The sequence below is a fragment of the Caretta caretta genome, chromosome 4, assembly GCF_965140235.1.
Source record: "Caretta caretta isolate rCarCar2 chromosome 4, rCarCar1.hap1, whole genome shotgun sequence".
Classification (NCBI taxonomy): domain Eukaryota; kingdom Metazoa; phylum Chordata; order Testudines; family Cheloniidae; genus Caretta; species Caretta caretta.
Genome location: NC_134209.1, coordinates 39,207,492 through 39,222,293, shown reverse-complemented (window position 1 = coordinate 39,222,293; position 14,802 = coordinate 39,207,492). Strand labels below are relative to the sequence as shown.

At 39.9% G+C, this 14,802-nt stretch overlaps 1 protein-coding gene across 2 annotated transcripts in view; it reads right to left on the bottom strand.

Annotated features, from left to right (window-relative positions):
• BANK1 (B cell scaffold protein with ankyrin repeats 1) overlaps positions 1-14,802 on the bottom strand; it is a 304,678-nt gene that overhangs the window by 13,605 nt on the left and 276,271 nt on the right. For both annotated transcript variants that reach the window (XM_075127546.1, XM_048847348.2), the window contains 5 exons: positions 12,349-12,417; positions 9,847-10,025; positions 8,207-8,270; positions 5,756-5,785; positions 807-862 (listed from right to left, as the gene is read on the bottom strand). In XM_075127546.1, the coding sequence (XP_074983647.1) occupies positions 822-862; positions 5,756-5,785; positions 8,207-8,270; positions 9,847-10,025; positions 12,349-12,417 (383 nt within the window). In that variant the 3' untranslated portion in view covers positions 807-821. The remainder of the gene's footprint in view (positions 1-806; positions 863-5,755; positions 5,786-8,206; positions 8,271-9,846; positions 10,026-12,348; positions 12,418-14,802) is intronic.

The following is a 14,802-nucleotide window of genomic DNA, read 5'->3' as shown; positions in this document are numbered from 1 at the left end:
GAGAGCCTTCACTGTTTGTCACTAATTTCTGGTGAATACCCTTTCCCATGTCTCAAGGCCTCTGGATACTGCTTTGCAGGTCATACAGTTTGCAAGCCTACTACAAAAATGTAAACCCTTTCAGGCAACCTAGAGAAATCTCCAGAGATTCTAGAAATGAACAAAAATATATCAGTTCAGCCTACGTAGCTCACACCTGCCATTGCAAAAACCAAACACAATCCTCTTTTGGGGACACTGTTCACCTAACGCTGATCTCACACCTCTCTTATCCCTTCATTCTCCATTCACATCAGTGGAGTCACTACTGATTTACACAGATGTGAGCAAGATCAGAAATAGACCTCATATTTGGATTATGATGGTTTTTAGTTACATGCAGCACAGGTTTTATTCAATACCTTTAGGACAGTCTAGGTATCGTATGATAGTATACATATGTTCAGTATATCAGACTACATATTCCCCTAAAGCCTCTAATTTTTGTTGGTGTAATTAGTTGTACCTACAACGGCACCCACTTTTTAATTGCATACACAAGCCAGTTGCGTTTCTGACTCAGTGCAAATCTGCTGCTGTACTACTGAGGGCACACTGAAATCTGACTGAAAATCAGGGCCCTAACATATAATACATAACACTGCATACTATAGCACTGTGTGCATTTCTGGTTATTGCGGTAGGGATACCAGGATTATGGCTGAGATGTCACTTCTCTTCCATGGTTAAGAGCATGCATTACCGATATGAAGCACTTTATTAGGAATTGTTTTATATAAAAATAAATAATTTATATATGCTCTTACCTCCATTAATTATCTTTAGGCATCTGTTCCTTTTCTGGTGGGCTTTGAGCTGGGGACTAAAAAGATGCATACAATTTATAAACAGTCATGAACGCCACATGAGCAGTTAGGACAATATAGAATGTTGAAAAATGTAGTAAGATCACAAAGTCTATAGTTAGAGTGAGTGATTGTTTTGACACAATGTGATATGTTAATTTTTAAAATTCTCTTTTAAATTCTCCAATATCCCTTCTATATTTCTGGCAGCCACTTAAGTAATGTTTTCCTTCCAAGGTGCTAAATATGGAAAATGCTACGGGGAAAACTGTGAAACTTCTACAAAAATAGGTCATCTTTGTTGGAGAATGAGCTGGGGGTCTGACCCTTGCCTCTGACTATACAAGAGTCCCCTCCTGTTCGTTTGGGGATGTGCAGCTGCAAGGATGGAGTGGCTTCTGAGGGAGATTGAGAGGTTGGGGAGTATTGTAAAGACACTGGGCCTCTCTGAGAACATCCCAGCCATGGTCTTTAACATCTTGAGTTTTGGTCATTCCATGGAGTTTAAGGAGGGGTGAAAACAACTTAAAGGACTTACCGGTACGCCGAAGTCCTGAGCAGGGGGAGGGGCCTCAACCAGAAGAGGTGGGGCCTTTAAAGACCTGGGCCCTTTAAATCAAGATTTAAAGGCCCCGGGGCTCCGTCTGCGGTAGCGGCAGCTGGGAGCCCTGGGCCCTTTAAATCACCCCTGGAGCTACCAGCTGCAGAGCCCCGGGGTTCAGGGTGATTTAAAGTGCCCGGGGCTCCAGCCGCTGCTACTGCTCTGGGCCCTTTAAATCGCTGACGGAGCCCCAGGGGCTCCCGGCTGCTGCCGCTACCCCAGGGCTCGGGTGGAGGTTTACAGGGCCTGGGGCACTGCTGCCATAGCAGTGGCCGGGAGCCCCTGGCCCTTTAAATCCCTACCAGAGCCCTGCCATTGCTATCCCGGGGCGGCTTCCCCAGGCCGGCGATTTAAAGGGTGTGGGGCTCCCTGCTGCGGCCGGAGCCCCAGGCCCTTTAAATCACCATCAGAGCCCTGCCGCTGCTACCCCAGGGCTCCGACAGTGGGACTCAGGCAGCAATTTAAAGGGACCAGGGCTCCCCGCAGTGGCCGGAGCTCCAGGCCCTTTAAATCACCACCGGAGCCTGGCCGCCGCTACCCCAGGGCTCCGGCAGCAGGGCTTGGGCGGCAATTTAAAGGGCCTGGGGCTCCGGCCGCAGTGGGGAGCCCCACACCCTTTAAATCGCCGGCCTGGGGAAGCCGTCTGGTCCGGCATGGCGTACCAGCTCTTGCCGGTATGCCGTACTGGACCGGACCGGCTTACTTTCACCTCTGAGTTTAAGTGATGCCTCCTCCCATTCCTGCCAATGGGATAATTCCAAGGAAACACTGAGTTTGTGAGCTCTTCCACTGAGTGGCATTCACTTTGAATTATTTCACTCCTAATAATAGGGAGAAGCAAAGGATTTTAAATTCAATAACGGGCTTCATATTTCATGAACACTTAGAATTGGTGGATGTGTTCAAAATAAAGGTGTGTATTTTATGGTTTAGGCCCATCTCTACTTATTATCGGTCTTATAGATTTTTGTATATGCATTCCCTTCCCTATCAGAATGGAGTCCACTGATTATCAAGTGAGTGAGTTTACTGAGATAACTGCCAGCAATGGGAATAGAAACAAGATGCTGGTGAGAGACAAAGGGCTGGGGAAATACATCCAGGTAATCAAGATAGTGCTCATAATCAACAAGCTAACAGTTTGTGAAAGAAGCTCAATGCTATTCTGAAGGCTTTTTGGACGACGCTGTAGAAGCAATTTGGTCTTTGGCAGACAGTGGGGCAAACTTAATTAAACCATATATGCTTTATTGCCATGGGCTTCCAGAGGTTCAGATAGTGAAATCTGAAAAAGTATAAATTCTAGGATTTCTTTACTCCTGTAGGTGACCTGGCCATGTACAGTACACTGGGGAGTTGAGCTGTATTGGAGCAGTTATAACAGTAAGAGGACAGAATGTTTAATATAGCAGCACATGGTGAAATAAAGATATCCTTGGAGATGAAGCTTTTTCTCAAAGAGAAATGAATAAATTAACATGCACTTTCATCTTTCATCTTTAAAAAGTCAGTAATGACTGAAGTCATAACTATGTGTTGGCTATTGAATGGCCTATGTAAAAGGACTTCCATCCAGTTTCCAGTGAACAAGTACCCACAGGACAAAACAACCATCAAAATTGCCACAGCATGCCACCCACACTGGTGGTCTCAAAGATACCTAGGCTGGAATGGGCATTAAGACTGAGTTACCATCTCACCCCGGTAATGGCTCCAGTAGAATTCATATTCATGGGGCAGAACTGTGACCAAAGGACTACAATTTCCAGGTGTATAAGTCTGACATGTTTCTGGAGAACTATGTTCAATCAAAGTGCAATTATGCACACTGCTGATACATAACACCCCTCCCCCACAAATAAATGCTCAATAATGGCCTTTTGGAGTTTTCAAATACAATTTATGTTAACTTCAGCTGTTTTGGAGCCTCTATCTGGCCCTGTTGTCGCTTTCAGGTAATCTCCTACATCACTGGCGGCAGGGCTTGCAGTGTCAGCACATGGGGTAGAACTTAGTCTGGGCACAATAGACGACTGTTGTTTAAAACATAGGTGCATTACTGAGTGATAGAATGGTACTACATGCCCATTCAGTCCTTGCCATTAACACTGGCAATGAGGTTGCTAATTAATATCTATTATGATGGCAAGTTTTAGGATGTGGAAACTTGTCCATCCAGAACTGGACTGAGAAGAGTTCATTCTACAAAAATTACCAAAGAGCCATCAGAAGACAACAATTTACAGGCAGTTCAAATCATCATGAATCACAAGTATTTTTGTTAATCACCTCTGATCACTTTGAATCATCTCTCATATTCATTTTTAGAACATGGCTATGGATGCTTTTTAAATGATGGGAAATGGCACACAAAACTCAAGGCAGTTTGTATGTGATAATGGGTAAATGTTGCAAAAGTGCCTTTGGCCAGATTCTTAAAGGTACTTAGGTGCATAACGGTGCAGATACATACCTAGTGGGATTTTCAGGAGTGCCAAGGAGCCTAACTCCATTGATTTTAATGAGAATGAGGTACCTATGTGTTTTGAAAATCTAAGGCACCTTTTTGTACCTTTAGGCACCTAAATACCTTTTAAAATCTGGCACTTAGAAGTCTAAAAGTCCCACTGAGAGCCAATGAGACTTAGTCTCCTCAGTCTAGTGCTTAAGTCACTTTTGAAAATTGTTTTTCAGCTCCTATGTCATTTAGGCATTTTTGAAAACTTTACCATAGGTGGTTTTCTTTGGTGGTTCATTTTTTTCTCCAGTTCAATAAGAATGCAACAAAAATGTGATCATATCCATGCCTTAATGAATGTCATTTTAATTGTGATCAGAGAATCAGCTTTCTAAAAAACAAAGTGTTTTCTATGTCCATATTTGGTGCTTGCGCAAATAGCATGTCCATTCATATGCCACACACTTACTCCTTATTTAGTAGGAACAGTTGTTAAAATCAGATCTATCCCACTTGCTTTTCCAGAAAAAAAGTCAAGATAAACTCTCCTGCTGCCATAAGAGGCATATTTTTATGAATAAATCATATATTAATAGCCCATGAAGTATTACTTGGGGACCCAAAGATAGGAAGAACTGAAATATAGTGGAAGACTGAGCCTGACCCTGCCCCAACTGAAGTTTATAGCACAGTTTCCACTGACTTTAGTGGGAGGAAGATCAGCACCAATATCAAGAAATTCAAAATCACATTTTGTATCTACAAAAAGCAAAATTCAGTTATTCTCCTGCTCATTTACAAAAAAACCCCTAAACCCTTTCTGAATAAGTTTATGGAATAATAACTGTGCATGCAAAATCTAATCTTCAAACGTGGCTACTGAATAGGACATTCAAATCTGAGAGTCTAAAAGTGGGATTATGGCGATAAAGAGAAGATATGCTACTGTAATTTTTGTTTCAAGTCATGAATTAACATCTGTTGGGTGGACAGAGATGTCACCTTTTAATGTCCTAGCCTTACACTCATTATTTTGACAATTAACTCAGTGGGAGTTGTGTAAGAACTCAAGGATTAGGCCCTCAATAGTTAAAATCTGTTTCAAAAGGATCTGGGATCCCTTCACTTTCTTCCCAGTTTCTCCTTTTATGTCTCTGCCTTGTCATTCCCACCCAAGAAGGGTTGATAAAGTTCTGTCTTATGCCCAATTTGAATGCCAGCTAGAGAGACACTTCAGAGCGATATAAGACACTGTAGCAGGATTCACAGAATGTTAAGACTTGAAGGGAACATTCTGATTATCTAGTCTAACCTGTCTAATGCACACGATAGAATTTCACCCAGAATGGCAGGGCTCTCCTGTTGACCTTGAAGGTCAGGTGGCAGGTGTGGTTCATTAAGAGAGAGAGTGGCTCTCAGGAGAGAGGAAACTAGATAAAACTAGGATACAGGAGGTCTTGGAGGGAAATGCTAGGAGACAACCAAGCTCAGAGAGAAAGCTTAGTTTGAGGTTTATATCAAGTAACTGTTTGTGAACTACCAATAAAACCAAACCGTAGGAAGGGAGTGATTCTGAATACTAACTCAGGGTCTGTGTGCTCTGTTGCGAAAGCTGATAGGGATTCAACCATTTCACAGGTGCAGTGCTCTAAGTTCCTGGCAGCGTGGGGACTTTCAGACTGAAATCCTCTAGGTTACTACTATATCATTCAGCTAACCAGAATGCATTATTTCAATCTAAGGAACCAGCTATATAACTTGGAATTTCTGTGCAGTAGTTTTTGCCAGAGGGGCACTCTGAAAACTACCTATGCTAAGGTGAACTTTTAAGATTAAGCTAGTATCACTTACCATTTGGATGATGTTCAATGGTGATTTTGTCTGTCAAGAGGAAAAAAGATCATTAGAATGCATTATTTGTTTTACTGTCTTTCTGGCATTAGAGCAAGTGTGTGTGTGTGTTTTTTCCCTCTTTCATAGAATCATAGAATATAAGGGTTGGAAGGGACCCCAGAAGGTCATCTAGTCCAACCCCCTGCTCGAAGCAGGACCAATTCCCAGTTAAATCATCCCAGCCAGGGCTTTGTCAAGCCTGACCTTAAAAACCTCTAAGGAAGGAGATTCTACCACCTCCCTAGGTAACGCATTCCAGTGTTTCACCACCCTCTTAGTGAAAAAGTTTTTCCTAATATCCAATCTAAACCTCCCCCACTGCAGCTTGAGACCATTACTCCTCGTTCTGTCATCTGCTACCATTGAGAACAGTCTTTGGATTGGATTAGATAAATATATAGGTGTGTAAATAGATAGACACAGTATCGCTTGTGTACACACACCACCCCGCCCCCATAGGTATAGCTATATATGAAGGGCAGTTTTTTTTTTTTAAGCAGTTTACTATTCTGTGCTTGTCATAACCATACAGCTAAGGATAGCCTAGAATTCCTCCTTACCTAAAAGGGGTTAAGAACCTCAAATAACCTGGTTGGCACCTGACCAAAAGGACCAATGGGGAAAGAAGATACTTTCAAATCTTGGGGTGGGGGGAGGTTTTGTTTTGTGTGTTCTCTTGGGAAGCAGAGAAGCATCAGGTCGGAAAACTCCTTTTCCTATAAACCATCCTAAAAGTCTTTCATATTACAAAAATTGTAAGCAAAAGCCAGGCAAGGCGAGTTAGATTATCTTTTGTTCTGCTTGTGAACTTTTCCTTTGCTGGAGAGAGGTTTATTCCTGTTTTTTGTAACTTTGAAACTAAGCCTAGAGGAAGTTCTGCTGTGTTTCTGAATCTTCTGTTACCCTGTAAAGTTATTTTCCATCCTGATTTTACAGAGGTGATTTTTTCCTTTTTTTTAAAATAAAATCCTTCTTTTAAGAACCTGACTGATTTCTCTATTGTCCTAAGACCCAGGGGCTTGGGTCTGTGATCACTTTGTAACCAATTGGTTAGGGTATTATTCTCAAGCCTCCCCAGGAAAGGGGGTATAAGGGCTTTGGGGGAAGAGGACCTCCAAGTGATCCTTTCCCTGCTGCTTTGTTCAATCACTTGGTGGTGGCAGCATAACCTCCAAGGGCAAAGAATTTGTGCCTTGGGGAAGTTTTAACCTAAGCTAGTAGAAATAAGCTTATTGGGGGGTTTTTCATGCGGGTCCCCACATCTGTACCCTAGAGTTCAGAGTGGGGAGGGAACCATGACAGTACTAATTGTCAAAATTAAACAGCAGGACAGGTTGAACTATTTTTTAATGGGATTTCACATACACTCCACTTGACAATCAATTAGGATTAATATTTAGGAACAGTTTTTAGTTACCCGAGTGACTACCTGTTTAAAAAGGTACCTATTTTATATTTATTTTAAAAATGCTCCTTGGTACTCCAAAGAGTACTCAATGAATACTGAGTTTTATCAGATTACTGCAACACATTAACCATCAAGTCTATGCAAGTGCACTGTTTTCCAATGTAATCATGAAAAAAGTAGTGTGGGTGATTTCCTGATTAGGGGAGTAGAGAGAAAAATAAATTTGCAAACATTTTGTGATTTAGAAATAGAATTTTGCATTGACTGTGTTCACATCCTATTTTTAACAAATGTTCTGTGAATGGAGTTTTGTTTGTATAAATATTTGCGGAAAATTTCAGGTTCATACTCAAACTTTGTCTAACTGTGAAACAAACTTTTAGTTTCAAGACAGGATGAAATTTGTTTGCAGGCCATTCCATCGGGAACAAAACAATACGGTAGAATTTTAAATAATGAAAAAAACCACAGCTCACATAATGAATACTAATTATGTGAAAGAGCTCTTGCAGTGAGCACTTCCTGAGCAATTCACAGGCACTAAATATGTATAATTTTGAACAGTGAACAAGTTAGTAAAAACCAATGTGTGTTCACTGATGAGTCACAAACAAGAAAAAAAAAGACTAAAAATTCACCACATAAACTGTTATTAGGAAATTGATTGCCCATTGATTGCCCATTTCTAGTCCCAACACTTTATTAAGTAACGCAGTGCATTACAGGAAAGCTGAGCAGTAGACACCGAGGGTGAAATCCTGGCCTCAACTGAAGTCAATGGGAAAACTCGCACTGACTTCAGAAGGGTCAGAATTTTACCCTAAAGGTTGATCAAGTCTTAAAAAGGTATTATTAAGATAATACCTGTGAGTTAAACCAAGATACACAAAAGTGCTCACTAGGTCCTGATCTAAAGGCCCACCTGCGATTTGGATTGGTAGTAGAGATATGGCATATTTATCCCTCAATTCATGTCTTCATTGCATTGAAATGCTACTTACCATACAAAATTTCTTCTTCTGGTCTTTTCCCAATAATGTTATCTCTGAGCTGGCGTACTTTTTCCTTAAAAAAGAAACACACAAACAACAATAAAAATTGATAACTAGAGTTGATTGTAAAAAAATGAATGAATAAATAGCTGGAAAAGTTGGCTTTTTAGTATTCTGAACATTTAGCTTCTCACCACAGGAAAATCATTTTAAAAGGCTAGGAAGAATGTTATGCTGCTCTACAGGTGCAATCTTTTAGTTTCAGCATTTATCCTCAAGCCATCAGCAAGTTTACAGCGTATCCAGGGCTAGATGGTAGTTACACTCCTATCCAAATAGATTGAAACAGTCTGCATCAGTCTTTGTAGCCATAATAAGAGGTAGTCATTTTCTAGCCAATTGAGAAATAAGGTGCTAGAAGAAAGATCCTTTAGGGCCTGATCCTACCATCCTTATTCATGATAAGTAGCATCTTACTACGCAAGTAATCCCACTGATTGTCTGCATATTGATTCTTAAATATTTATTTTCTGTTTAAAACCAATGTTTAGGGTGAACAAATTTCAGCCCATGTATTACTTGTGAACTGCAAACTGAAAGAGGCATTTTAATGGGGCTACTCACAGAATAAAATACTATTCAGCATGAATACTGATACAGTAGTAGAATCATGGTCTAGGAATCTGGAAGATATCCTATTCTTCACTTCACTTTTTTTTTTGTACTTCTGATAATTGCTGGTGGGGCTACTGCCAGCATAATGGATTTGTTTGTTGCAATATAAAAGTGGTTCCATTTTAGTGGTGGGTGGGAATATGATGATCCCTATATGTATATACCAGACTGTAGCATGTAATTCTGCATGCAAGCGGTTTGAAACCTGTGTAAAACCTATGCAATGTATATACGTCCTATATATCTGAAATGGTAGAACTTCCATTAGCTGGCTCTATACATTTTGTGTGTAATTGAGAAGGGTTCAGCTTATTCAGTGAGATAAGGCTTATGGTGAAGAATTCAAAGATAATCATTTTTCATAGATGTTACACAGCTTTCATAGATGATCAAAACAACAAGATTTAAAAAAACAAAACAAAACATGAACAAAATGGTGCAAAAACTATGTTCTAAATACATAGTTAGGTACCAAAATACGCAACCGAAATTAAATGCTGAGAACCCACTTGTTCTCGCTGAAATCAGCTGCTGGGTGCACAACGCTTTTGAAAATCAGGGCCCCTGGGTATGTCTATACCACAGCTGGGTGGCCAGATTCCCAGTGTGGACAGACAGACTTGTGTTAGCTCTGCTCGAGCTAGTATGCTAAAAATAGCAGTGTGGAGGTTACAGCATAGGCAGGGGCTGAGGCTAGCTGCCTGAGTCTATGCCTGCTGAACTCCTGGGTCTGAACTTGTGTGGCTAGCCCAAGTCGCATCTGCACTGCAACATCCACGCTGCCATTGATAGTGCACTAGCTTGAGCAGAGCTCGTGCAAGTCTGTCTGCCAGGGCTGGGAATCACAGCTGCAGTATAGATGTACACTTATTTGGATGCCTAAGTATGGATTTAGGACTCCAAATTTAGGTACCTATTTTTGAAACTCTTGGACAAAATGTCCTACAAGCAAACATAATCCTTCAGAAGTATACCTGCTGTGTGACTTCTAAACTGCTTTTTTCATTCTGCCATTGTTTAAATTTCTCAAGTGCTTCATCCACAGTAATTGTCCCCTTCTTCACCTTTTCCTGCAAAAGGATCAGTTCTTCCTGTCCAGAAGGGATGCTGTGTCTCAAAGTGGTATAGGTGGAAGTGTCCGTTCGAACTCTGTCTGTAGTTATCAAGTATAAAAAGGAGTTTAAAAAAGGCACAGACGGTTAAATCATTTTAAAAACTGTTTTTCTTTTCAATGAAAGCTCATTTTGAGCAAGAGCATGTGAGCAGCAAATCTGTAAGGAGATGGCAATTACCATCTTTACCATCTTAACCGTGTTTACAGCCAAGCTCTATAGAGAAACATGCAATGAGCTATTTGCTACTGTTCTTTTGAAATTGTGTGAAGTAGTGTGTCCTGGTGAATAAAACTTTCAAACTCATTGCCATTTGCCTGATTGGTTCACTCTTCGTTAAATTAAGTTTATGTAGCAACTCCTCTTTTGAGATAGTGCCGTACCATTAACTAATTATGAAATTCCACAGAATTCAAAAGGGAGTCCTGACATAAAAGAGCTGCCGAATTGGGTCAGACGATGGTTCATTTTGCCCAGTATCCTGTCTCCAATCGTAGCCTGTACAAGAGCTTCAGGGAGAGTGTACAGAACAAGGCAATTATGGAGTGATCCACCCCTGTATTCCATTCCTGGCTTCTGGCAGCCAGAGCTTTAGGGTTGCATCCCTGACCATTGTGGCCAAGAGCCATTTATATCATATGTAGACATATTATATCAATGCCAAGTTATTTGCTTTATAAACCATGACATTACTTGGAGATAGGAGTGGAAAATCCCAAATTCCAATTAATATCCATTTTCCTCACTCCCCAAATTCCCATCAATATCCATTTTCCTCTCCCCCCAGATTCACATATCATATTTCCCAATAGCTTGTGCTGAGAGTAGGTTAGAAGCTGTTTTGAATTTTCATATAATTCACTCAACTATAATAATCAGAAAATATGCAGGGTCAAAGAGGAATCTTTTAATTTCTACGTAGCCTCATCGGACTAGGTTCTAACTAATCCTTATGCAGGTGTGCAGTTGAAGAGAAGTAATATGGAACTCTATGCTGCCACCCTCACAGTTTAGCCCATACATTCTTAGTATTCTCAGCTATTGGAATGGTTGCCTGGGGGCAAAGGCAGCTGGGAGTAGGTTAAAGCAGCCCAGAGGCTGCTTTGATTTTTTGAGGGATACTGAAACAGCTCTCTGTCAGCCCCAGAATCAGGGAACTAAAAAAGGTGGCATAATGCCACTGCTGCTCTCCTCTCCTCAGCTCCTACACAGAATGCAGCTAGGCTGAATCTCCGAATTGGAGCCATAGTATTTGTCTTTACCTACATGTAAGCTTTTAATTGATTATGCCTGATTCCTTACTGTGCCTGCATGACATCCTTTTATTCTACATGAGGGATGACCAGCTGTGCAAAGGGAAATATACCTTGATGAAGAGAAAAAAAAGTCATTATTGAGCCCCATTCTGCTCTTTTTCAAGAATATCAAGTACCAGTATACATTGGCCATGAATCTCCACCACTTTGCATCTCTGATAATAATTTACATTTGTTCTAAGAGAGTGCAAATGACTATACCGGACGCCAGCCAGTGGGAAAAAAATCAAACCTAAAACTTCTTAGGGGAATAACTTTGTAGGGATTACACTAGCAATGTTCCATTACTAAACATTGCAGTTATTTAATCATTACCCAGAAACTTTCTATATTTCAAACACTTTTTTTTAAAATGAATTTAGTGCTTGCAAAAAGTGACACTAACAGCACTGGCAAGAGGCGTTCTCTGTTTATTCACTGGACAGACAACTGTAATGCAGCTTCCCTACTCTGCTTCAACTAATACGTCCTCATCCTGACCTAGAGGGGCTATTTCCTGGAAGGATAATTCAGTCTCAACTCCATGTTCATTCATTTAACAATAATGCTAGTTATGCTAGGATACCAATTAATGCCACTTGCAGTGGCAATTTAGTGATATGGACTCTTCTCAAATAGCAATTGGGCTGGGACCAGCAACTCATTTTACATGGGTCACAAAGCAGCCATGAGATAAGCTCTGGTAACTTGCTATTGACTCAGGAAGGTTAGAACTGGTGCACAGCATACATATGAGCCACCCAGTTCCTCCTTTTTTTAGTTTTAATCATTATAGCGAAAGCTGACAGAAAAGTGCAAAGCCATTTTTGCTTTTTCATATCTTTCCAAAAAGCTTTCATAAAGCTCCTCACTGATTTGCTTTGTTAAAATAATAATTCTTATTTATTTGAATTGATTTTTAAAAGCTGAAAAACTATTGGGGATTTAGATCATCTTGGTAGGAAAAAAAGATATTAAATCATCCAAGAAAAAAATCAAGCCAGAGCAAAACTCTCAGTCATATTAAGGATCATCAAGACCATTACAATAGCAAAATGAGGTTCCACACCTTGCTTCCTGAAAGCATAGTACATCTTCTCATTATCACTCTGAGTTCTGGTGGTCTTTTGCTGAAACACTGCAACAAAATAAAAAATGTTAGGAAGTTGGTCACAATTACACAATAAGGAGATAGCTCAATGCTTATCAGAACTTCAGTGTCCTGCAAGGTAATTTTGGACCTTTGAAAGTAAGCTGGAAGAGAAAAAAACTCTCTCTCTCAATGTATAATAGAAGCATTTCTGGAATGTGCTTATGTGAAAGAAGAATGCACAAAAAAGGATGCTGTGCAAAGGAAATTGGATGCCAAAGTGATATAGAGTAGTTGGAAGACTCAATGACAAAGCAGAATCAGCTTCAAGTAGTTGAAGTCCAAAGAATGAACTCTTTTGCAAGCACAAGAAGGTGCAGGAACAAATCTAGATATTTACCAAAGAGAAGAGTAAAAAGGTGTGAAATGTGCATAGACTCAGTGCAAGTGAAGAACAAAACACACAGGGGGAAAAAACCAACAACTTCTATTGGAGGATGTCTGGATGTGCTTTGCCAGTAACAGAGAGAAAAGACAGTACCAGGAAGAAACATGTATTCTGCCTTCCATTCAGGTTCATTCAGAGAGACCAGAAAAGAAAAGCTAGTTCTTCATAGTGGAAAAAGTTGCACAAAATCACAAAAGGAACAGGAAGCCTGTTTATAATGAAAGGATTCCAGATCATAGCAGCCTGTTAAAAGCTTTTGAAAAGCAGACCCCCTGAACACAAATGGGCAAGGAATCTTTTAATTGTGACCAGAGTAAGGGAGTATGACCAATGAAGAATGTCCATAGGTGTGTAGTAACTGTGCTTGTTATGACAAAAAAACCCACCTATGGATTCCTTCGTTAACCTTTCCTGGAAGGAAGAGCACCTTTGTAAAGCATTGAGAAGGGATTATTTGTCCTCTTTAAGACCGCTGTAATTTTGCGACCTGAAAACCTTAGCACCACTACTAGTTAATCTGCCACAAGAACTATTAAGAGTGCACAAGCTGTTAGTACTGCAGCTCTCCTAATAACAGAGTTTTAAAACCGTACGTCTGCATGTGTTTGGATTTAGCTTGCACTCGACAACACAGCTACTGACTACAAAAATACCCAGATCTTTCCTATGAAACTCTGTGGAGAAGAAAAACTTTTTGTACATGTCTATATTTAATCTTTTTTAATATAATTTTTCTTTTAACCCTTTTTTGTAGATATGTCATTTTACTACTAATTTGCAAAGTTGTTTTGTTGCATAGAGAGACATGATTTTAGCCAGCCACAGAGTGCCCACATATTATGGTAAAGGGTATGTTAGAAAATAATAATAGTAAATAATAAATAGACACATTGTCACATTAGCGACATACAATTTGTATTACAATGTTTACAATTGCTAAACATCATGGACCTGTTTTGGAGCTCAGTTAAACTGGTGCACATATTGAGTTCCATTGATGTGAATGGAATTGCTCCACTGAAGTCAATAGAATTAACATTGAGAGATCGGAATTTGGACCCAAGAGTGAAAGGTGTAGTGCAACATTTAAAAACTTGTCTGAAACCAAGGAACTCCTGAATTTTAATTCCATCTCTGGCACACATTCCGTTTATTGCACTGGACAGGTCATTTAACGTTTCTGCCTTAGCTTTCCAACCTGTAAAATAGGGCATAATTGTTGGCTGCCTCACATGGGGAACTGAGATGATTAATTAAACCATGTTTTAAAAGTATTTTGGAGATAGCACTAACATAAATGTTGTCTATGTACTATTATTCATAATAGTACACAGAAGAAAGCAATCTAAATGAACATGAATTAATAGCAATTGCTAATGTTTGTTTGTCCTTTCCTAATTACCGGCAATTACAATTTAGTTGGTTTCTTAATCAGAAACAAAATTAAGATGCAGTAAATGAATGCTGCAGTTTACATATGATATCTGCACAATACATAGTGCCCAATTAATAACGTATGTAATACAACTATATAAAAAAGAATGTGTAGTCACATAGAATTCTAAGGATAAAGCATTTGAGTCCGCATCCTACGAACATTTAAAGTGCGTAATTTTACTCATGTGAACAGACACACTGACTTCAGTGGGACTATTTAAGTGCATATATAGTGCATTTAATTGTGGGCCTGTAGCCTTAGAATTGAGGGCACTCAGCACCTTTTCAGAATCAGATCCTATGCAGCAAAGCTTTTAAGCACATGCTTATCTTTAAGCATGAGTACCCCAAATGAAGCCGATATACTTCGGTATTTCCAAGGCCTCTATTTATTTCATCTTAACATTTTCATATTCTAGAAATTGATAGCCAGACCTGTAAGAATTTAATCTCCTCCCGTTTTATATCATCCAGGAGCTTTTCCATTATGAGACAATCCCATACTCTTCTAAGACACAGTATACTGTCAGGGGGCTCCTTTCTCATCC